This window comes from Pseudorasbora parva, chromosome 7 (genome assembly GCF_024679245.1).
Source record: "Pseudorasbora parva isolate DD20220531a chromosome 7, ASM2467924v1, whole genome shotgun sequence".
Taxonomy (NCBI): Eukaryota; Metazoa; Chordata; class Actinopteri; order Cypriniformes; family Gobionidae; genus Pseudorasbora; species Pseudorasbora parva.
This window is the reverse complement of record NC_090178.1, coordinates 16100203-16122882: the sequence shown is the minus strand read 5'-3', so window position 1 is coordinate 16122882 and position 22680 is coordinate 16100203. Positions and strand designations below refer to the sequence as shown.

General features: G+C 37.1%; 1 protein-coding gene across 2 annotated transcripts; it reads right to left on the bottom strand.

Annotated features, from left to right (window-relative positions):
* Window positions 1-1231: 1231 nt before the first annotated feature.
* On the bottom strand, window positions 1232-22622 carry trmt11 (tRNA methyltransferase 11 homolog). Of its 2 annotated transcripts, XM_067448298.1 has the most exons (14): window positions 22489-22622; window positions 22218-22283; window positions 22042-22115; window positions 21134-21215; window positions 20948-21040; window positions 20692-20826; window positions 19272-19428; window positions 16656-16736; window positions 16366-16530; window positions 16019-16091; window positions 14953-15087; window positions 8892-9012; window positions 2053-2593; window positions 1232-1748 (listed from the first exon to the last, which is right to left on the bottom strand). In XM_067448298.1, exons 1-13 carry the CDS (start codon window positions 22564-22566, stop codon window positions 2453-2455), a joined length of 1401 nt encoding a protein of 466 aa, XP_067304399.1. In that variant the 5' UTR covers window positions 22567-22622; the 3' UTR covers window positions 1232-1748; window positions 2053-2452. The 2 variants fall into 2 exon arrangements, with proteins under 2 accessions (XP_067304399.1, XP_067304400.1); XM_067448299.1 differs by lacking the exon at window positions 2053-2593.
* Window positions 22623-22680: the final 58 nt, after the last annotated feature.

Sequence of the window (22680 nt, the reverse complement as noted above, 5' to 3'; positions counted from 1 at the left end):
TTTTAGAATTTCGCATTAAACGCTACATGACGTGTTGCTAAATGCCCTGTAATTCCTTTTATAACACTGTAAGGTAGAGAAAATGCTGTATCACTGTTACAACAAATAAAGCTCTTTCTGATTATGCTATGTTACCTCTTGACAGAATAGTGTTGTCTCTGAGGAATGGTAAAGACATGTTACTTGCAGTAAATCAAGATAACAAGAGATTCAAACAATAACACTGTGTTGAGCTACAATAATTCGTTTTCTGTCAATAAAGGTATCCAAACAGTTGCTCACCTGTCCAATGAAACACATAGGCCTGGTTTCACAGACAGGGCTTAGATTAAGCCAGGATTAGGCCTTAGTTCAATTAGGGCATTTAAGTTGCTTTTATAAACATGACTTAGAAAAAAAACAATGGCACTGGAATATTTTAAGATATATCAGTGCAAGTTGTTTTCAGTCAAAACCGCTCAAACATGTATTTTAGTCTGGGACTAGGTTTAAGCCTCGTCTGTGAAACCAGGCATTAATATATTAAAGAAATTCGAGGGTAACATGGATATGACGTCATTGAAGAAAGGAGACGCAATGACACGGGCCGTTAAAATTGCAGACTTTTCTGGATTTAAACATTTTTGGAAACATTTGGGATAACATGAGTAGAAAAGTCAACAGAATATGAATTTTTCTAGTGGTTTTTGGATATTTTAATCCAAAAATCGTATACATTGTGCCTTTAAACCATGCTGGCTCGTTGTTTAAGACAGATGGTTGTCTTGTGTAGTCAGACATATTCAATAATTTAATTGAGAAATATTAAAACTCAACTATTATGAAGTTTTATTTGTTAATAGTTAACTGGATTACTTTACATTAACTAATAATGAAAAATGTGTCTGGCATTAATCTTAATGTTTATTTCAACATTTACTAATATATTATTAAAATGAATTATAAAAAAGTTAATGCATTCACTAACATTACGTAATGAGACCTTAAAGTGTTACTAAAACAAAAACAATTAAAAATTATTTGCATGTCACATTTTTGATGTTCCTCGAATTGTATCAAAAAACACATAAAAACATCAAAAAACTATAAACTACTATTTAAAAGTTTGGTGTCAGTATGTTTTTTTAAATTAATGCTATCCTCAGCAAGGATGTATTATGTTGATCAAAAAGTACATTTTATACATTGTTACAATTTTTTTTTTTTTTTTATAAAATGCTGTTCTGTTGAATTTTTGTTAAATAAATGCAGCCATGGTGAGCATAAGAGACTTCTTTTAAAATCACTTAAAATCTAAACTTTTGAACGTTACATTTACATTTCAGACATGTTTCCATATTTTGGAAAATATATTTTTTTTTCCCGCTATAGTGATGATAGGATGGTCTATATATTCCCCTAACAGAAATAAAAGGCATTTCAATATCATTCAACTAGTGAACACTGGGACACAATGGAAACACTGGAGATAAACTCCAGCAACATGAACACAACTCTGCTACATCTTGTCCACTAATTGATTTGTTAGCAACAGTTTGCAGTCTATTTTTCATTCATAGCCCCTTGTAAAATGAAACAAATGTCAGCTCATTTGTAATGGAAAGTGGGTTTCGGCCTGGAATATATGAAGGCTGCGCAGACAGTTCTGTGGCTTTTCACTTCATCAATCCTCTACAGGGGATAGTTGAGGAATGGAAGGATGCTTATCTCTCTTGATCCATTTCATTTCTGCTTACTCTAAAGAATGCCTGAATAAGAAAAAAAGACAAGAGAAACCAGAAATAGGAATTGTTCCAGAACACAATATCACTGTTTTATAATGTTTGGGATCAGACTCAGGGTTTAGTAATACAAAATGAAGACCGCAACAACAGTTTGCAGCTCTATTCTAATAAAAAACATACATCTTCCAGTTTATGACATCACATATTAATTCTCTTCCTAAGATCTCTCCTTATTTTCATAGTAGATCTTATTTATGTTGAACTAGACAGCTCTCTTTGAGGTGAGTTTAAGTCTAAGGCAGATTCATTAGTAAGATGTCAACCTGACCTGGTATAAACTCTTATGGGAGTTTAGATAGCAGGCCCAGCGCTCCATCTTCCTCTGCAAACGTCCAGTAGGCACATTACATTACACCCCTACATCTTCCCACTTCGCAAGCACTGGAAGAAACAGGTATTACGCTAATCCCTGTCGCCAATTTGTCTTCAACACATATCGCTAATGCTGCAGTAAATTCAATCGCGTCTGTAGGGCTCGCTTTATAGAAAGATAGAAAGAAGTGGAGTAAACATAAAGATAGAAAGGAGAAAGATAGAAAGAAGTGGAGTAAACATAAAACAAGGTTTTATTTTATTTTATTGAAACATATTTACAATGTTACAATGTGACAATTCAGTTATAAAAAGAATATTAAAAAGTATCAAAAGAAAAAACTTAAAACGTTTTTTTAATCGTCATTTCTTGGGGTGGCTTTGCTGTCCTTCCCGTTCTTCTTAGTAAGACCACTGAAGTATTTCTCTCGGAAAGAGTTGTGACCATGGTATGGGGTGAAGCGAGGGTCAGCAAGTTCTGCTAGTTTGTCCGAATCCTGCAAGAAAGCATTTTTAAACTGCTTAAATAAAAAAAAAAAAAAAAAAAAAAACATCAGACAGAAAGTGCAGGATTCATGCAGTTCTTCAATGGTGGGGAGTTGAAATGATGCAAAGAGAACAATTTCATATTGATTTTAGGAAGGGGAACACATTTTATTAACCTTATTATTAACCTTTTGTCACAAACTACTAATTTATTGCTTATTAATATTAATTAAGGTAGTTTCTGTAGCATTTAAGTATCATGAAATACTTGTGGTGAAATGCTGTTTCATGCATACTGAGCTTTTTACACTGTTAAAGACTTGGATTCCCATCCTAAACATAGACAAAGTTTCAAAAACTAATGTTGGACGTTTGATGGAGTATTTCTGTGATAAAAATACTCCTTCCGGTTTCTCACAAGTTTCGGAGAGTTTTTTTCGAGTATGGGTCTACTTGACGTTAATAGAACGGAAGGTCCTTGTATGGGCCGTACGGGCTCTTCTCCCGGTAGGGTGCGTGCGCGCGTGACTAGAGCGAGAGAGAGGAAATGCACGGCGTAAACACTCTCTCAGGTGCAGATCCAGTCCTCCGTGAAGACTTATGTTGTGCGCCGCGCTCCACTTTATTCCTATGAGTGACGTCGAGCGACTTCAACGCTTCAGCACAGCATTCCGAGAAGGCAGCGCTGCATTTGAACCGATTTGAACGCAGAAATGACAGGAAGCTTCACAACATCGTTTCAGTCGCGTCTCAAAGTGGATTTACACGCCACTGCTGTCCCAGGACTTCACCAAATCATACCAAAGAAGTGTGTTTTTGATGGAGCGGTCCCAGCGATAAAGGTTCGGTCCTGCTTTGGAAGCAGCCGGTGAGTAAAACGGCTTCAAATGTCTGTGCTATTGGCTACCTTCGCATGAGTAAACATCAGTAAATGACAAGATCGCGTGCTTCATCATTCAAATGCGCTAACGGTTACTCCATTGCTGTTCTCTGTTGTATAACGTTACACTAGTCTGACGTGCAAAACCGTTTTGCTTGCTACCTCTAAGGTCTAGTCGCATACAATAGTCCATAAACCAAATCATGTCCTCATTAAATGCGAGTAAAGACACACAAACGCCACTAAATACAGTACATACCACAGTAGGGATGCGCGGTATACCGGTACTGGAAAAATTCCGGTATATATTTTATTTCAAACGGTACGATATCATGATTTGGCACATTTCGGTATATGCTGCTGTTCCGAAGTTCACTGCTAGATGGCAGCGCTCTACCCAAACTGACCCGAAACAACCGGCAAATGTGACAACAACATAGACGAACAAAATGGATAAAGCAGTTGAATCTCACTCAAGATGCCCAAAACGAATTAATAAAGAGGGGAGTAGAAGTGACATTTGTAATTCCTTTGCATATAAAACTGATGAAGAACCATCAAACCTAGCCAAGAAGCATCTGTCACTATCCTGACTTTAAGACTTCTGAAGAGATCGACAGGTCAGTGAATCATTCAAACCATCTCATTTAGACATTTATTTTCTTTTTACACTGATCAACGCACACAAATAGCCTAACATAAGATCGAACATCACAAAATCTCCAGCTTTCGTTTCAACCAATGACATTTAGATCTCATAATATTTGCATGCGTTTATTGCACTATTTACATTCGCGTTAGAACTGACTGTGTTTATGTGAATACTCACTAAAGACGGACATTTGTACATAATTCTGTGTATTTGACTGTTTAAGGAAACTTTGTAATGTGCGAGCTCTAAGTTACTGGCCTGTGTGTGTGTGTGTGTCGTTGTTATGAGCTCATATCTCCTGTAACTGTTATTACGAAATGCTATAAAATCGCTTAAATGATTTCCGTTCTCCATCCCGAGACGAGCGTGAAATGTTGAATCGGATTTTGGAGATTGCTTTAGTGTAGTGCGATGTCTTTTGAAACCAGAAGCAATTTGCTAATTTTGAGAGATTTTTGCTGCAATTATTTCTCACAAGAAAGTTTTCAAATGACTGATTTGATGTGATAAGCTTTGCTGATTAATTTACTAATAAACATTTGTGATAATATCCCACTTTATAAACTCAAAACTTGCATAATTGTACTCATTCATGTCTAATATACCCGCGCCAATATCCGACTGTGTGGTATAGTTTTAATATCGGTACTTCGGTTTTAAATTGTAGTACCGTACCGAAGCCAAAATTGTGGTATCGAGCCATCCCTACTTTCAACTATGAAAATTCAAATGCGCTAACGTTACTCCATTGTTGTTCTATGTATAACGTTACACTAGTCTGACGTGCAAAACCGGTTTGCTTGCTACTGCTAAGGTTTAGTCGCATACAATAGTCCATAAACCGAATCATGTCCTCATAAACTGCGAGTAAAGACACAGAAATGTTGACAGGCCACTAAATACAGTGCATAACACAGAGACGGACGTCCTGCTGTTGCTGTTTCTCCTGTTCAATTTATTTCAGCCTCAGATTTGATTCTGGATCATATATCTATTAGCTGAGATCGATAGCCATGGGTTTCTCCACGCTTGAGGACATCACCGCTTTGTTCGCGATCGTCATCCTTTAGCTCTGCCCACACGATACGCCTCCAGGCGCTCGTTTTTTTTCCGGAAAGACTCGGTACAGCCCATTTTTCTTTTATAAATATAATAAAACTAAAGACTTTTCGTAGATATGAAGGATGCAATACTACTCTATAGGTACTCAAGATTGACATGAGATTGACTGAAACTGAGTGTTTCACCCCCACTTTAAGTCCATAAAAATGCATCTGTCCGCATGTGCTCCACACTGCTCCAGGAGGTTACTAAATGCCTTTGGAAGTAAATTGATGCGTTTGTGTAAGAAAAATATACATATATAAAATATTATAAAGTAACGTTTAAAACGTTGCCTCTGCAGTTCAAAGGCTTAGGCTACCAGTTACGCTCGTCAGACACATCCTGAACTCTGTGAAGGTACTTTCAACACTTTTCCAAGGAAGGTGATCGGCCGGAACTTTAATTAAAATAAGTTTTAAATATGGATATTTTTCTTACAGAAATGCAACGATTTGCTTCAGACGGCCTTTATTAACCTCCCAGAGCCGTGTGGAGCATGTTTTTTTTGACAGACAGATGTGTATGGACTCAAAAACAGAACAACAATCCTTGCCATTATAAAATTTGGATTAGCCAGAACTTTTTAAATATAACTCTGATTGTATTCATCTGAAAGAAGAATGTCATATACACCTAGGATGACTTGAGGGTGAGTAAATCAAGGGCTAATTTAAATTTTTGGGTGAACTATCCCTCTAAGGGATGTAGAATAAGGTCATGCATAAGGCATTAATATGTGTTTTTTAAGTACGAATACACAGCCAATATACTAGTAATATGCACGGAAATAAGCAACTAGTTAATAGCAAGAAGCTGAACCCTAAAATAAAGTGTTACCAAATTTTTAAAAACAACACTAATGTTTTAACTTCAAAACTGCCAATTCAACCAAATATAGATTCCTAACTCTGCTGCAGTAAAAAAAATCATATGAACTTGTTTTCTTCGCATTATTCGAGAATTAGTAAAAACATCTTTTTTGAATAATAAATGTTTCTTGAGCAGCAATATTCGAATGATTTCACTGAAGACTGGAATAATCATGCTGAAAATTTAGCTTTGCCATCACAGGAATAAATGCCATTTACAAAAAGCACACTAAAGCAAAATGGCAGAAATGTTTTTATGTTTTTACACTTTTAAGTTTTCCCTTCACAAGCTCACAGTCAAGTGCCTAATGACAGACAGCAGAGTGTTAAGTTCCTCAGATTTTCCTGCTCAGAGTCGAGGCCAGGATGTTAAGCAGAACCTGCTGGAGGAAGGCAGGAGGGAAGCACACTGCGCCGCAGGCTAACGAGGTGGCAGAAAAACTGTGATGACTCCACATCTTGGCCTGCAAACCATCAACGGCACCTTCTACAACACACTCCCTTCTGCCAGTCAGCAAGGACTCAGTTCAGGTCACACGCGCCATGCCCTTGGTTTACAACACGACTTACGCAACACAGACCACACAAGCCACAAGAACAGACCTTAGTGTCTGTAGCGGCCTAAGTGGGCTGTAATGTCAATCAGAATTACAGGATGAACAAATGAAGATTAAAAAGCAAAGACAACCTCATGCTAAGAGTCATGAAATTCATATTTACAAGTCATATTTCACTCCAGAAAAATTGCCTATTTCTAAGACAATAAAAAAGAAATTATGCACATTTATCCCCTTCTCTCTTAATTCTTAGTAGTGTGTACATTGGTGTTTTATATAGAACCATAGGGTTCTTTACTCAATTCCAAATAACCTTTTATGCTAAAAAGGTTCTATAATAACAAGAAATTACCTTTTTGTCAAAAAGTTTCTTTAGGCTATTATTCATTCATATATTACATTATTCTGCAACATTTTGTAGTTGTAATTAAATTATTGTTTATTAAACTGTTGTAGTAACTTAATATCACATTGTAATCATGCTGATTTTTGGAGGAGAAAAACTGAAACGGCACTCTTCATGTGATATTGATTAACTACATAAAATGAGATAAATATATACATTTTCTAACCCCCATATGCGTTTATGGGGGTTCAAGAATTGTGTGATCATTCACATGCATTCATAAACGCATTTGAATACACTGAATAATGCAGTGAAATGTTTGTCGAAAATATGAAATATTTAATCCAGAAAGGACAAAACAAATGATAATGAATGAACCCCTAAAAGATTCCATATAGAACATTTTTGCTTGTTACAATGACCTCTAATGGGTTCTTTTGATTGAACCCTTAAAAAGGGTTTTATTGAACATTTTAGGGGATACAAATACGTAGCGCCTGATAGAACCTTTTCTTCTAAGAGTGTAATATGAACAATAATCTGTTTTGACTGAAATGCAAATACATAAACCAAGCAGATTAATATTTTAAAGACATTATGTAAGCAAGGATGCATTAAATTGATCTAATATGAAGTAAAGGCTTTTTTACATTGTTTCGAAAAAAAAAAATTCTATTAATCTTTCTATTAATCAAAGAATCCTAAAAAACGTTTCAACATTGATAACAATAAGAAATGTTTCTTGAGCAGGAAATCAGCATATTAGAATTATTTCTGAAGGATTACGTGACACTTAAGACATTCAAGCATATTCATCACATTAATGTGAATAATTATTAATTATAAGGTATAATTTTATTTAGTAATTTTTGCTTTTGATTTTAGTTTGTTAGTATGACTTGGACATTTTTTTAAGAGATTTAACCAGGAAGACAAACAGATCTATGGTGTAGATACTTTACAAGGGCAGATGAGGACACACAGATTCTGTGTGCCAAAATGCAAACTGGAAAGAGAAACAACAGAGCAAGAGATGGAGACAGAGACAAAGAGAAAGAGAAAAGGCAGAAACAGGGCCTCATCTGGACTCAGAGTTGTTTGACAGAACTAGACTAATGCTAGATCTGATAAGCTCCTGAAAGTCCTGCGTTCTGTTCTAAAAATAAGCTTCACTGGGTAATATTTATCCCATAACGCAACAAGACATGTTCCTTCTGTTCTCAAACAACAGCAACAGAACCCAGCATTGGGCAAGAGCATTGTTGAACAGTCTAACACTGCCGACCAAGGACATTAGGATAAACACCCATAAACAACAAGCAGCGGACACTATTCAGATGCTTTTTCAGCTACTGCTGGACATGAGGAGAAGTTTGGCGGAGCTCTCCAGAATCGTATTGAGGGATCCGATGCCAAGATCACATACTTGAGCTTTGGGAAATTGGCCAGTTTTTCACAGAAGAGACTCATTTGATAGCCGTTTTTTTTAGTCTTTGGGGATTGAAGCAAGTTCAGGAGGAAGACAAGGACATGACATCTGTAGGTAACATTTGTTCCAGGTTTGGAGAACAAGTCAGAGAAGACATATGTCCGTCTGCGTACATATTCGTGTGTGAGTTTCAGGAAAGTTTTTATGGGAACAATTTGGGGTTTTGAAGTGAAGTGACTGTCAAATCCAAAAGATTATTTTCCATACAATGTGTGATTAAGTCATTAAAGCACTTTAAAAACAGCGAGTCAATCACAGCCAGATGGCAGGTTATTTTCATGGCATTCAATGCCGCGCCATAAAAGACGTAACCGCATTAAAGATATTCAGGAACACATGCCGACAGTTTGCATAAATCAAGCTCATCTTAAGAGCAAGGGGTCTCCTTTCCACCCAAAAAAGTCCCGCATACCTCAGGCTCCTTGGTCTTTTCCATGGTAATGAGTCTTCGTGAAGTGTGGCTGGATAGAGTTTGTTCGCAGTTGCTGATGAGAGTCAAACAAGGGTGAAGAGGCACCATCTCCTCACAGTACCTGCAGACCACAGTACAATTTTAGATTAGCCAGCTGCCCACTTATCAAATGAAACACCTTGATAGTGGTAGGGGATGTCACAACTATACACTGTTGTTGTCGAAATAGGGCCGCTGCTCACTTGTGTGCGTAACATGCACTGCATAGCAATGGAAAAGGGGTGATCAATTAAACGAGTGGCTGACATTTTTTTACAGATTCTACTCACTTTGGAAGCCAAACAATCACCAAAATGTCTTGCATTGTTCATACCAAAATGAACAGAAGCAATGCATGGATGTAGCCATTTACATTTATGTATTTGGTAGACATTTTTATCCGGTGTGCCACACCCTTTACATTGCATTCAAAGCTATGTAAATCTCTAGCTAAATCATCAAGGGCAACATTTGACATCTTGCTGTAGCAATTACTATATCTGCCTTTGTTTTCATTATGGAAAACACAACTGTGTAAATATAGCGACAAAATTGCAACCACATTTGTTGGGTCACAGACAAAACTTCACTAACTTTCCCTTTTATGACCTGCATTTGTACTTGCAAGTGACTTAAATTAACACTAAGCTAGCTAAGAAAACAAATGAAACAATAACCAACAACATTGTGTTTTTTATCATTTATTAATTTAAAACAATTTAAATTTAAAATTGCATAAGATATGTATAGGCTATTTATTTGCATGTTGTCATATAAACAATCAATCTGTAAATAAAGTAAGTGTCTCGAACCTACAGTTGGCTAACTTGGCTATCACAATAATGGTTCCCGGTTTATAACGGAATCAGCTGTGAAGTCGGTACTGGACCAAAAAAATACATGTAAAATTGTAGTCCTGCATAGTATTCACTGTGCCATTTTAATACCAAACCTAAAGATACTGAACCTAAAGGCACAGGGATATGTTCACAACCTGATTGGTCGGCTTTTACTACGTTTATTTTGTGACGGAGCTTACTAAACATCCAAAACGATGCTGTGTCCTGGGCTAAATGTGCTTGTTGTATGCATGTAGTCTACATATGGTATTTTGACTAGTTGAGAACTTTTGAAGTGCCTATATAATGTGTAAAAAAGACAAAACAGCAGCAGGACTCCCTCCATCACACACACACACACACCAAGATCAGCTGTGAGATGCGGTTCGTATCGGACTGTGTTTGTATCGGACTGTGATGGGCAGAAAAAAACAGGTATGCGTGAAAATTGTCCTTTTAGGGTTGCATTTTTGTTTGTTTACATGTCTTTGTTCCGTCCGTATTGCGTTTATATTTTATTCGAACCACACCACAGTTCTTTTGGAAGTGGGCCGAGACCTTAAGCCTGGATGCCAGCTAAAATAGCCCCGCCCACAACATTTGCAGTTCGGTCTCTGGACTTGATCCGTTGTGGAGCAACTATGCTTGAACCAGAGCTGTTTGGACCAATCAGATTGTCAGGATGGGCTTCATATGATGATGGACAGATGAGCAACAATAATGTAATCATCCACGTCTCCAAAGAGCGCTTGGGTTAAATTCCTTCTAATCGTAAACCGGAGAACTTGTTCGTATATGCATTCACCTTTACTATTTCTCTCAAATGATCTCTCACGATTATGATTGGGTTGATAAGTACTCTGTGTATTCTAAAATTCTTTTTACAACACCAGTAAAGATCATTTACACTCATCTTCTACTTCCAGCATGCGTGCAATTAAGTTCTGTTGACAATAGGGGTGGGCTAGCCTAGAAATCTAGACGCACCCTAGTGGCAGCAAATTTAATTTCCCCGAGAGTGTCGTCTAGCAACTCTCAATACCCTTCTGAGCTGTATTCGCCTAACTCTTGCCGGGCCAATCACATCGTGTATAGAGTCGGTGGGCGGGGCTATAATGACGACGGCCGAGTTGCGTTTGCGTGCTTCTAGTAAACACAGAAACTGGCGAACGGCGGTCTTTCGAATCAGCTTTGACCGCGACTCTGGAAGACTTGGAGTTAAGCTTTTCTCTGAGAAAAGAACAAAGAACGGCACTGAAGTCATTCTTAAAAAGGGAAGATGTGTTCAGAGTTTTGCCGACCGGATACGGCGAATGTTTAATCTATCAACAAGCTCTGTTTCACCTTCGTTGCTCTGGTTGGTTGTAGCGCTATACTATCGCGTGCAGAGGGAGTTTGAAAGACAACCGTTTATCCCGCCCCTCGGATTGAGCCCTGTCTATGGTGAGTTTCCAGACCAAACATCTTGATGTGGGTCTGGCTTGTCAGGCTAGGGCTGGGCTGTATGACCCAAAAAAACATTTCACGATATAATTTTCCCTATCAGTCAATATATATCACGATAAATGTAAAATCTTTATTTTCTTTAAAGTTTAAAGGCATATTTTTGCTCCCGAGTAAAAGATATAGAAAACAGCCAGTTAACTGTGGTTTTAAACTATCCTTTGGTGTCAAAACATGACAAACAATTCCCAAATAGGTGAACAATTTATTAAAAGATTTAGTAGATTTATTTATTAAAATCTTAACTGCGGTCAGCATTTTTTACTCTACACTATATATCAATAATATCATTATACTTACTTGTTTAAGTAGCAAAACACTAAAAACGAAAACGGGCAAAAAAAAATGCGTTTAAAGTTTAGAAACATTGAGTTCCCCCTCTATTGCCTCACAGTGGATTGGTCCACCGTGCATCTCTCTCTCTCACACACACACACACACACACACACACACACACACACACACACACACACACACACACACACACACACACACACACACACACACACACACACACACACACACACACACACACACACACACACACACACACACACACACACACATATTAATCATTTAAATAACAGAATTATTTCATGCTACTAACAGAAATGACGTTAAGTTGATCGTTTTAGTCACTGGCTTGATTATCTGATGCATCAAGACTGCCAGCAGCGGGACTGACAGTATTAAACGATTTAGAAAGAAAGTCTGTGTGAACTTGAATGATTAGCTACACATCAGAACTCACTGATCCCAGATCAGGCATTAATGAACGTGTTACTCACTGTTTGCAGCAGTGCTTTTGAATCCATATGATAAAGCCTGTGCTGACATTGCGACTGATAATCTCAATCCAGCTCTACTAATTCTCTGGGCGGGCAAAGCAGAAGAAGGGGAGGAAACCTTTCCTGGTATGACGTCATAACAGGAGAATTCAAGATCAGCTCGTCTGGGCTCTCATTTTCTCAAAGGCAGAGAAAGACAGCCAGAACTCATTTTACTCTGTTCAAAAATTTCTAGCCACTTGAGGACAACATTCAGGCTAGGGGAACTCATATTAATGTTGAAAAACCTCATAAAATGATATATGCCATGGGACCAACTGTGATTCAAAGCAAGCAAATTCAAAGTCCAAAATTCTTATGGATGACTATTTTTTTTTTCAGAAAAATGGAGTCATTTAAGACAAGTGTCTCAATACAAAATTTTTTTTATAATTCCTTCATTGAAAGTGTTTTGCATCACTTGCTGGTTTGGAAATGTCACAGTGGAGCAAATCTTAGGAAAGTTTTAAGTATTGCGAGTAAATTGGAATCTTTCTGATTGGTTTAGAACAAATCTACTAAACCCGATGTCTTCGTGAAGCTATGAAAATCATATCACATGCAACCTCAGTCCCATGAGTTTGAGCTTTTACCCTTGTGTTGGAGATTTAGGGTGCCAGCGTTTATTTTTTACAGCATGTTGTCGTTTCAACATGCGTTATAAGCAAACGCATGTTGAAACGATGTGTAAGATAAACCGGCGCGCGCTTTCAAGGCCAATTTAAAGAAACAATAACTGGCAAGTTATAACAACATATAAATCGCAAATGATGACTAGATTGTCACAGTTTTTGTTGCATTTCTGACAATTTTTATCATAAAATGGAGCTATGCCGCAGCTATGAGAAACACTGAGAACATCTAAACTATTCATTATTCCGAGCGGCTATGAAGACAGTAGGGACATTAACTCAGCAGGGAGTTGAGCTGGTAGGCTGTTAACATTCACCCGCTGACAGACGGCTTCGCACGCACCGACTCCCTTCATTTTTCAGACGATTACGTAAATATGACTAGTGCCTGAAATCAATGAAAAAATCGTTTCGAGGGCTGCTAGCTGTAGCTGAACCTCATCCACACAAAGCCACTCATCCACAAACCATAGCGCACACGCAGTTAGCTCCGTTTCAAACAAATCATAAATTATGTGCCCTCTTTTCAACGGACCTGACAAAGCAAAACAAGGTGGCATACGAAGCATACATATTCTCCACCGTACTGTTTACATGGAGCTACCCCTGTCACCTTGGAGAAATGTCTAACAAATGTCAGCTTTCCAGGAAAGGGCCCTCTGGAGAACCCCATCCACAGAAAATCACCTGACAGAATCACATTTCTGAATATAGGGCAATGAGTCAGAACAGACCCATAAATTATGGGGTACTAATGACTGACTAATGTCCCATGTGGATTACACTCATCTCTGCCTTCACTTCATGACGTCCATGTCCTGTGAGAGAAATTATTCTTCTGTTTGGAACAATATGCAGTGGTAACAAAACAATTCATGTAAAGGTCAAAAATGTGTCAATCGGATCAAAAGACTCACTTTCACCGTCACTGTGGACACTGTTTAAAACATGTTGGGATATGCTACTCTATCATCACTCCTTTAATTTTGTTTGTTACGACTGAACTGTTGCGTCACTAGAAATCTGGAAATCTTGCCATTTACAATGACAGATGTGTTTTCATCTGGCCTGGGGCCTGATTGTGAACTTTCTCCAGAGGATGAAGTGGATGAATCGGATACTGAGGGCTGTTTCCACTTCTAACTGTTACAAGGGTAATCAACATCGTAGCCCCGGATTCCAGCGGCAGTCATCCGCTCCTTTGACACCAAAGTTTACAAACACAAGTGTTGCTATACTAACGTCTGCTCTGAAGATCCTTCATGACACCAGCGCCTCTTTGTGGTGGATGTAACTTATCGTTTGGATGTAAATCCTTTCTATCTGTCAGCAAATTCAAACATATTCAGATCAGCTCTCATTTTTTCGTCTTCTGCCCTGTCGGCCAGATGGGCTAGAGTTCAGTTCTGTCAAGTTTGGTTCTGGTACTCTAGTTTGGAGGTCAGTAAGTTAAGTTGTGTCCTTTCAAAATGTTTCTTGAAACATTATTTCAAATGATTTTTGTTGTTGTTGGATTAATAGAAAGATCAAAAACAGCATTTATTTGAAATAGAACTTAATAATAAATAAATGTCTTTACTGTCACTTTTGATCAATTTAACACATCCTTGCTGAATAAAAAAATATATAAACTTATTTAAAAAAAAAAAACGCCCCAAAACGTTTCAATCAAACAAATATTTAGTTGTGCCCGGCACACTTTGAAATGAATTAACACATAAATAAAAAATAATGAGAAAAATAATTGTGATACATGATTGTATCGGCACAGATGACGCAAGCTAAATTCATGATTGTTGGCATCAGCAATTCTGAGGGAGTGAATCCCGTAACTACATGATGTAAAATCTGTCTACAAGTGAGATGGAGGTGAGGTAAAGGTGCAGATCACAAGCAGTGGGTCCCTCCTTTGAGTCACTACTCTTCCTGGGCCCTGTAATCAGTGGATAGGATGATCTGTGGACACGGCTGTTTGTGGTCAGTGGAAAATACCCCACGGCTTCACACCTGCTCCACTGCTGAGCTGACCGCAGGTCAACAAGCCTGAGCAGGTTTAACACCCTCCACTGAAACCAGGGGCTTGAGCTACTGATATGCTTTGAGCTCATAACTATAGACATAAGAAGATACAAGATGGCCCCCTAGTGACCGATTCACCACACATATGCTGGAGGAATATAGACAGTTAATGTGACCATTGATTCTGATTAGATTTACTTACTCTGGTCTGTAGATTGGTAGCCAGTACACGAGACGTCCACCTAAAACCAAGTGGTGGGCTGCAAAATTCAAGAGGTCGGCAAAGATATCACTCAGATGATAAGCCATTGAAACAGCGACATGACTCTCTCCAGAGCTGCATTGGGATATAAAACACAAGAAAATATAATCAATAGAAGAAACTCAAAGGGATACTTCAACAACAAAAGGAAAGTTATTTACTCGCCCTCAAGTTCCAAATTAGGATTTTCCATGAAACAAAACACAAGAAATTTAGGTAAATTGGTTGTTTGTTTTTTCCCCCCCATGCAATTAAAATAAATTGGAAAAGTAGGTTTCAAGCTTCAAAAACACAAGCACCATAAAAGTAATTATAGTCCATGGTGTTTGTGCACTATTTGTGTAGAGAGTATTTGTGTGAGTACTGACATGTGAGAACGAATGGATCGAGTCTTTCTGATTTGTAAACAAATTATCCAGATTTTGCGAAGCTGATCAACGGATTTATTGAAAAGACCTGTCTCTCTCAAAGTAACATCTCAGTCACCAATCACACATCACTCATGAAGTCTTAAGCACATATAAACATTTTGAAAAATCTACAGTTCTTACACGAATGCAATAAATGAAAATGGGTGACTAATACATTCTATATTGCCTTTTGTGTTCCATGCCAAAAAGAAAATCACATTGAAACAACATAAGAACTAGTTTCCAATACATGGAACCATCACTGCATTAAACACAACATCAAAGATCATTCTTATATATTATCTCCTGATTTAATATTAGTAATTAGTATATGTACTAACTTTCATACAAAATGTTCTAATTACTGGTCAAAAGTTTGTTATTTTTAAAGAAAACTTTTCTTTTAGCCATTCAAATAATCAAAAGTGACATTAAAAGAGATTTATAATGTCACAAAAGATATAATATTGTATAGTCTTATAACATTAGTTGCGCTAGTTGTAAGGCCGTAAGCTTATTTGACGACTGACTCACATCTAAAGAGTGTTTCAAGTGGATCCATTAAAAATGCAGGTGGTTAAAAGTGATAGGCTTACAAATCCTCAGGAGGTTTGATGATATCTTTATGAGATCCTGTTCTCCTTGTGGACTCACGAATACCATATGGAGCTGCACAAGGGAAACGAAAAACAATTGAGGCTTCAAAACAACCGTTAATAGTTACAAATAAAAAAAACACAAATGGGACTTTAATGGTGAAGCGTGTGATAATTGAACTGTTTACAAACAGTATTCCCATGCGATCAAAAATCCAGCTTAAGCTTCAGTAGTAGTGGTGCTTTGGAACATGGTAGTTTTCAGACAGACCATAGTATTTAAAAAAGAAAAAAGAAAAAAAAAGACACCCTTCACCTTCAAAGGCCTTTAGTTTCTAGAAACGTACGGTCGGTAACAATGGCATCAAACTGTGCATTTTTTCTCCAAACCATTTTGGAAGCATCAGACACCATGACGTCCACGTAAAGGCTCTCAGCGCCATACTGCCGCAGGTTTGCTCGGATGTTCTCATCTGGTCCTCTCCATTTCTGATCCTTTCTGCTGGCTTTCCCTGCAACAGGTTTAAACAAAGCAAGCATACTGAACTAATTGTGTGGAACTAACTAACTAAACCTACATTGTGTGGAAAACTCAAAGAAGAAAATTATAGTGATTACTTTTTTTTTTTAAACGTACCAATTCCATGAATAGTGTTATAATCGATGTCTGTCCCACATACATAAGCCCCAAAGTGCGAACACGCTACCAAAAGACTACCTGAAAAACAAAAACACAATGATCATGAGAAAATTATACCATGAGATATAATGAGAGAGTGATCTCTGCAATATATCTGACTGTATATATTTATATATGCTTGACACTTTAAAAGTACGGCCTATAAGGATTTCAAGCCATCTAGAGAGTTTTCAAATAAATAAGCACATCTGGCATACAGATCTCAGCGCATGTGGTGACAACAGACTTATGATAAAGCCTGGCAACTTCATGGCACGCTACAATCTCACAGTGAGCCTCGCTTCAGAAAAAATTTTGAGAGAGAGAGAGAGAGAGAGCCCCATGCTGTTTAGAAAGCCAGCAATCCTTCGTTTGACTAATGACACTCGGAAATGGTCCTTTCAAAGTCAAAAGAAAGAGTAAAAGTGGGCCAACTGAGATGGAAAAAGTAAGAATTCTTGTGAGCCATCACAAAATATTAAATAGAGATCTGCTCCTGGTTCCTGTTAGAAGAAAATAAGAAACAGAATATGAAGGCACAAATCCTCAATCACCCAGACAAGCTGTCAGATGTGATTTCACTCAGAACGAGACACAAGCACAAACACCTGCTTCAGTTTGGCCCAAAACAATACATCTAAACGGTTCTGATTAACAACATGCCAAACAAACAATCTGCAGGACTAAACAAATTAATTTGCAGAATAAAGATATCTGATTTCATGAATGTGTTGGATGAGAAACTTATACACAGCTGCGTTTCCACTGCAGGAACTTTCCCCAGGAACTAGGGACTTTGGGGTGTGTTTCCACCGCAGTGACCAGGGTCAGGGTTTCCACATCAGAAAGTCCCTGCTCATGAAGGTAATGCTTTGTCAAAGTTCAGGAACTTTCGGGAGTGGGACTTGGTTGAGTTGACGCAGCACTTTAATTTCAACCACCAAGTCTTTTGCGGTGTGTGCAGTAAGAGTTGTTTGCTACTCGAATCAACAATGGAGTTTAAAAAATATGACGATGGACCGACAATGAGGTTCAGGCTTTATTAAGCTTATTTGCGAAGGACAAAAATCCAGCGGGAACAGGAAAGTCACACGCAGTCCTAAATCACCGACTAATTTGCCTCATCTTCACTGTACTTTAAACCGTGATGGAAATGCAGACAACAACAGGTCTGGCGGGAAAAAGTTCCTGGGATAAATTGCCCCAGTAATTTCGGTGGAAAGGCGGCTTTATTCAGTCACTGTCAACTAGTATAAAAAGTCAAAGAACCTTTAATACAATGTCAATAAATAATTAAATTTTAAAAAATGAATACATTGATAATTTAATAAAATAACTGATAAAATAAGTATTCCACCAAATGATACATTCGATTAGCTGTAGGCTCTTTTGGATTGACAAGCAACATAACAGAGGCAAAAAAAATGTAGTATTGTGAAAAATATTTAATCAATGATGCCTGGGTAAATATATAATTTAAGTGATACTGAGTTAAGATATTAAGTTAAATATATTAATACAGCAGGATGCATTAAATTAATCAAAAGTGACATTGGGTCTCATTCACTATTCATTATTATACACACATTTGAACTTGTCACAAATCTTTCTACCTAATTCACAACACATGCTCACGCTAATTAATTTGTTCTTAATTTCGTCATGATGTTAGTAAATTTGGAGTATTCTAAAATACCAATTGCTTGCTCGAGGTAAGTAATTTACATAAAACACGCCCAAACCATGTCCATTCCGCAGAATCCAAAAACCCTTTTCTCACTATCAGCAAACATGATTCTCGCCTGAGAGCATGCACAGTAAGATCCCTGAACAATGCCAAGAGTGGCATCCTCAAAACAAGTTCAAATGCAATAAAGACCTTTTATACAGACAATAAAGACATCTGATTGGCCAGCTGTACATATGAGTATCTGCATCTTTATGCAAGAGCTAACTCGCAGCTTGAGCTAAAACGCACCTTTTTTTTACTCTTTTACTGATAGGCCTAGCTATATATGATTAAATATAACCTTTTTAAGCTCTATACTGATGTTTAAAATTTCATGTTAACATGTTTATAAGGCTTAAGAGTGTGTAATTTTTTCTAGGGAGCGGTTTTAGTTGTTGCTACATTTTTCTGTAATATAGAATAAAGCTCAAGTTTTTGATCATTGTTTGTTAAAACATTCATATGAAGATATCACCCCACAAAAATGTGTGCGTATGCATAATTAGTGAATAAGACCCAAAAATGTTACAGAAAAATATATATATTTTGAATAAATGCTATTTTGAACTTGTTTTCAACACTGATATAGGTGCAGATCATAAATATAAAATAATAATAATAATAATTATACCAAACCAGCACATTAGAGGATTATGTGACTGGAGTAATAGCTGTTGAAAATGTAGTTTGCGTCACAGGAATGAATTATTTTTTTTAATATATTAAAATAAAAAATGTATTACTAAACTGTAATGATTAATAACAGTATTACTGTTGTATTGTGTTTCTGATCAAATGAAACTTGAGTATAATAGACTTCAAAGCCTGTACAAACATTTCCTCACCTGTTCCAACAAAAGGATCGTAAACCAAATCATCAGCCTTTACTTTGGCATGATTGGCCATGATGAAAGAGAGACCAGCGTCCATGCTAGTGTTCCCAATGAAATGTCTCTTCTTCACACTGTAAGAGCGAATTAATTCTCTCTGACCATCTGCAATCTGAAGAGAAAACCTATTTAACATTTAAGGGATACAGCAGGGCCGGCTCTAGCTCTTTGGTTGCCCTAGGCGAGATGGAGTTTTGCGCCCCCCACCCCTCCACCCCACTCACTTTTATCGTCTCTAATTCAGCACGTCTGTTTTCCTAGGCCTACCCCTAACCGAGAAGCACTTATTATTAAACACGTTCTACGCTTTATTTCCACTTTTCAAACATTTTCTCACTTTTTATTGAAAATAAATGCCTTTCCGATCTGATATGTGATGGGAAAAGGGAATAGAGCGAGTGTGGCAAAAGGCAGGATCGAACCTCTGATCGACCTGCATCAAATCTTGATACCATGCGTCTTACCACTACACCACAGCCACTGTACAGAACTTGGTGAACACAGCATATTTGTCTTTAATGTATATAATATGGCATCTATCGTTAGGCTGCTCTAGTAAAAAAAAACAAAAAAACAGAGAGGCCGTATTTATTTCCTTCCGACGCCCACGTAGAGAGCATTTGTAGCCTACTTTTCATAAATAACATGCATACGTTATCCATATTCATAACGAACTGGACTTTTGATATTTAAATGACATCCATGTAGGTTATTGTAGATTATTCTCAGTGAAGTTATGTTTGTAATACGTATAGTAATTATGTAGAAAACTAGCAAGTGATAGCTAGTGACAACATTAATAATATTTATAAAATAAATATTAGTTGATAAGATTGATACTAAGTAATTTTATTTTGTTTGACAACTTATTGGCTGAGATAAGAAGTCTAACCTCTATACTGGGCTTTCTTTTTTTCTCTTTTTCCCATCCATGTGCATCCGCGGGGTTTAGACGCCTCATTTTTGATGAACGCGCAAGATGAGCACTTGCCTGAACTAACGCCTGAACTAATAATCAATAATCACCATCAATTCAATCTAATAATCAGGTTGATAAGTAATTAAACGTGTGGCTGAGGGGGCGCCCTATGATGATCATGTTTAATAAACATTATGTTGTATTTCGCTTGTTCCGATTCTATGCTTAATGGGAAGTAATGGGCGGCACTAGAGCGCGCTCGCGCCCCTAACACAATTGTCGCCCTAGGCAACCGCCTAGCTCGCCTATAGCAAACGCCGGCCCTGGGATACAGTATGGTCCCTTATATTTTAAGGAAATCGTTCAGCTTTAGTATCTAGAGCACAAATCAATTATATTATACACACAACTGAAGAAACATCCTGATCAATTATATATCTGGATAGAGCTGCTCACCCATCGCCCAAAGTACAAATGGAAAGGCTCCTCTGGGATGTCATTAGGATCGGAGCCATAATCCTCCAGCAAACAGAAAATATGTTCTGCTTCCTTTAGATTGACCTTCCCTTCAAACGGCAGAAAGTCTAGAGCCTGTGTCAAAAATACAATTAGTTAAGATATCTAAAATCACAATTGAACCAATTATGGATAGTATGCCACAGATTCAGGTGTTTCAAATGTACAAACATGTAAAATACAGCAAAATACTTACATCAATCTTTTTGATTCTGTCCTTAAACTCTAATGTTTTGTTGAAAGTGTAGACATTGATCTTATAAGTCGAATTCTGTTGTAGATATGGAGCCTGCGGATAATTATTATGAGACAGTTTATTCAGAGATACACTGTAAATCTCAAGGACACATTGTACTTTACTGTAAGGGAAACCTGAACAAACCATGTTTTCTGCTGGATACTCCAACAAGGACCTCTTCAACTCGTCTGTTGTTCTTCCATGACCCCAAAGTTCAAAAGCAGACCTTGAAATCAATATTACATTTTACATAAATACAGCAATTTAATAATTGTATCATTGCATTTAATTTTATCATGGCTCATTTTAGTAACACTTTACAATAAGGTTTCATATGACAACTTCAGTTAATGCGATAGCCAACATTAACTAACAATGAGCATTATATTTTTTTGCTATAAAGAACACAATTGTTCACTATTTGTTCATGCAGGTTAAGTGCTTTAATATGAAAATTAATTTACTCAACCTCAAAAGTTGTTCAAAACCTTTATCCATTTCTTTCTTCTGCTCAATACAAAAGTTAAAATGTCGGAAACTAAATAGTTGATAGACCCCATTGACTGCTTTAGTTCTTGTTTTCTCCATACAATGGAAGTCATTGACTGTTTGGTTACAGACATCATTCAAAATATCTTCTTTGGGTGAAAGAAGATATTTTATCCCTTTAACTAATGCTTTAACTAACTACTTTTGAAAATTGTAGCAAATGGTGAAATTAACATTAACAAAGTTAAATGCTGTATAAATCATGTTATTTGTTAGTTCATGTTAACTAATGTTAATAACAAGCAAAACCTTATTATGATATTGATGAAAACACCTATATTTGCAGCCATGTATTATTCACACACTGAGCCAAGCATTGACTACACTGAAATACACGTCGCATCCTAATTGGATGGAATCATAAGAGAGGGAATCATAAGAGAAGTAGTAAGTCAAAATTTCAAGGAAATATCGCAGAATAAATGCAGTTAGAATATTTTTTTAATAGCTTGGCATCCTAAGCATTTGACATGCAATTTAATTAATAAAATGTGATAACCTACTTGCCACAAACCGTTCTGGACATGACACTCCGTATATCATCTTCAGATAAGCCATTTAGTTGCCAAAAGGGAGACTTGTAAGGAAAAAGTTAGAATTTGTAGAAATGAAATAACAACTTATGACAATTACTTGTCAAGTAAAAAAATAATAATATTAATAATAACTTTTGCATTACCTTTTCTATGAATGTTTCGGATGTATCAAATGGCCGGTTCCTTAGAGACAGCAAAGCTTTTATTTCCTGCAATCAATAATTCAAATAGTGATTTATGAATGTTTACCAAATTCACTTTACATTAAAATAAACTCTACAATACTGAACTGAAATGTCCAAAACCAGTATGAATAATGATATTTTTAGTAAAAAATAAACTCTGACAGTTTAATCCAATAAATAAGCATTTGGACACGAATGTCTGAGTGTACTTAATGTTTACAGTTTATACCGGTAATCTAAAATCGACGTTATCGTGTGCCAGATGAAGTAAATATTTTCTGCACGCCCGACCAGAGTGGAGCGCCATGATGTTTGTGTGTAACAGTCAACATCATCCGATGGGTACATTGTGCTCGTAACAACAGTTCCTACTTGGCATCCCCGTACGTAAATCGCCTACGCGAAAACCTCTTTAAAGAAT

What these genes read in the sequence shown, in the direction of transcription:
- trmt11 (XM_067448298.1), bottom strand. Translation starts at nt 22,566, where the DNA reads ATGGCGCTCCACTCTGGTCGGGCGTGCAGAAAATATTTACTTCATCTG. An exon ending in ATTTGTACTTTGGGCGATGG is followed by an intron (nt 19,429 to 20,691) that starts GTGAGCAGCTCT and finishes TTTTCTCTTCAG; the next exon opens with ATTGCAGATGGTCAGAGAGA. An exon ending in CGATCCTTTTGTTGGAACAG is followed by an intron (nt 16,737 to 19,271) that starts GTGAGGAAATGT and finishes TTTGTTTTTCAG; the next exon opens with GTAGTCTTTTGGTAGCGTGT.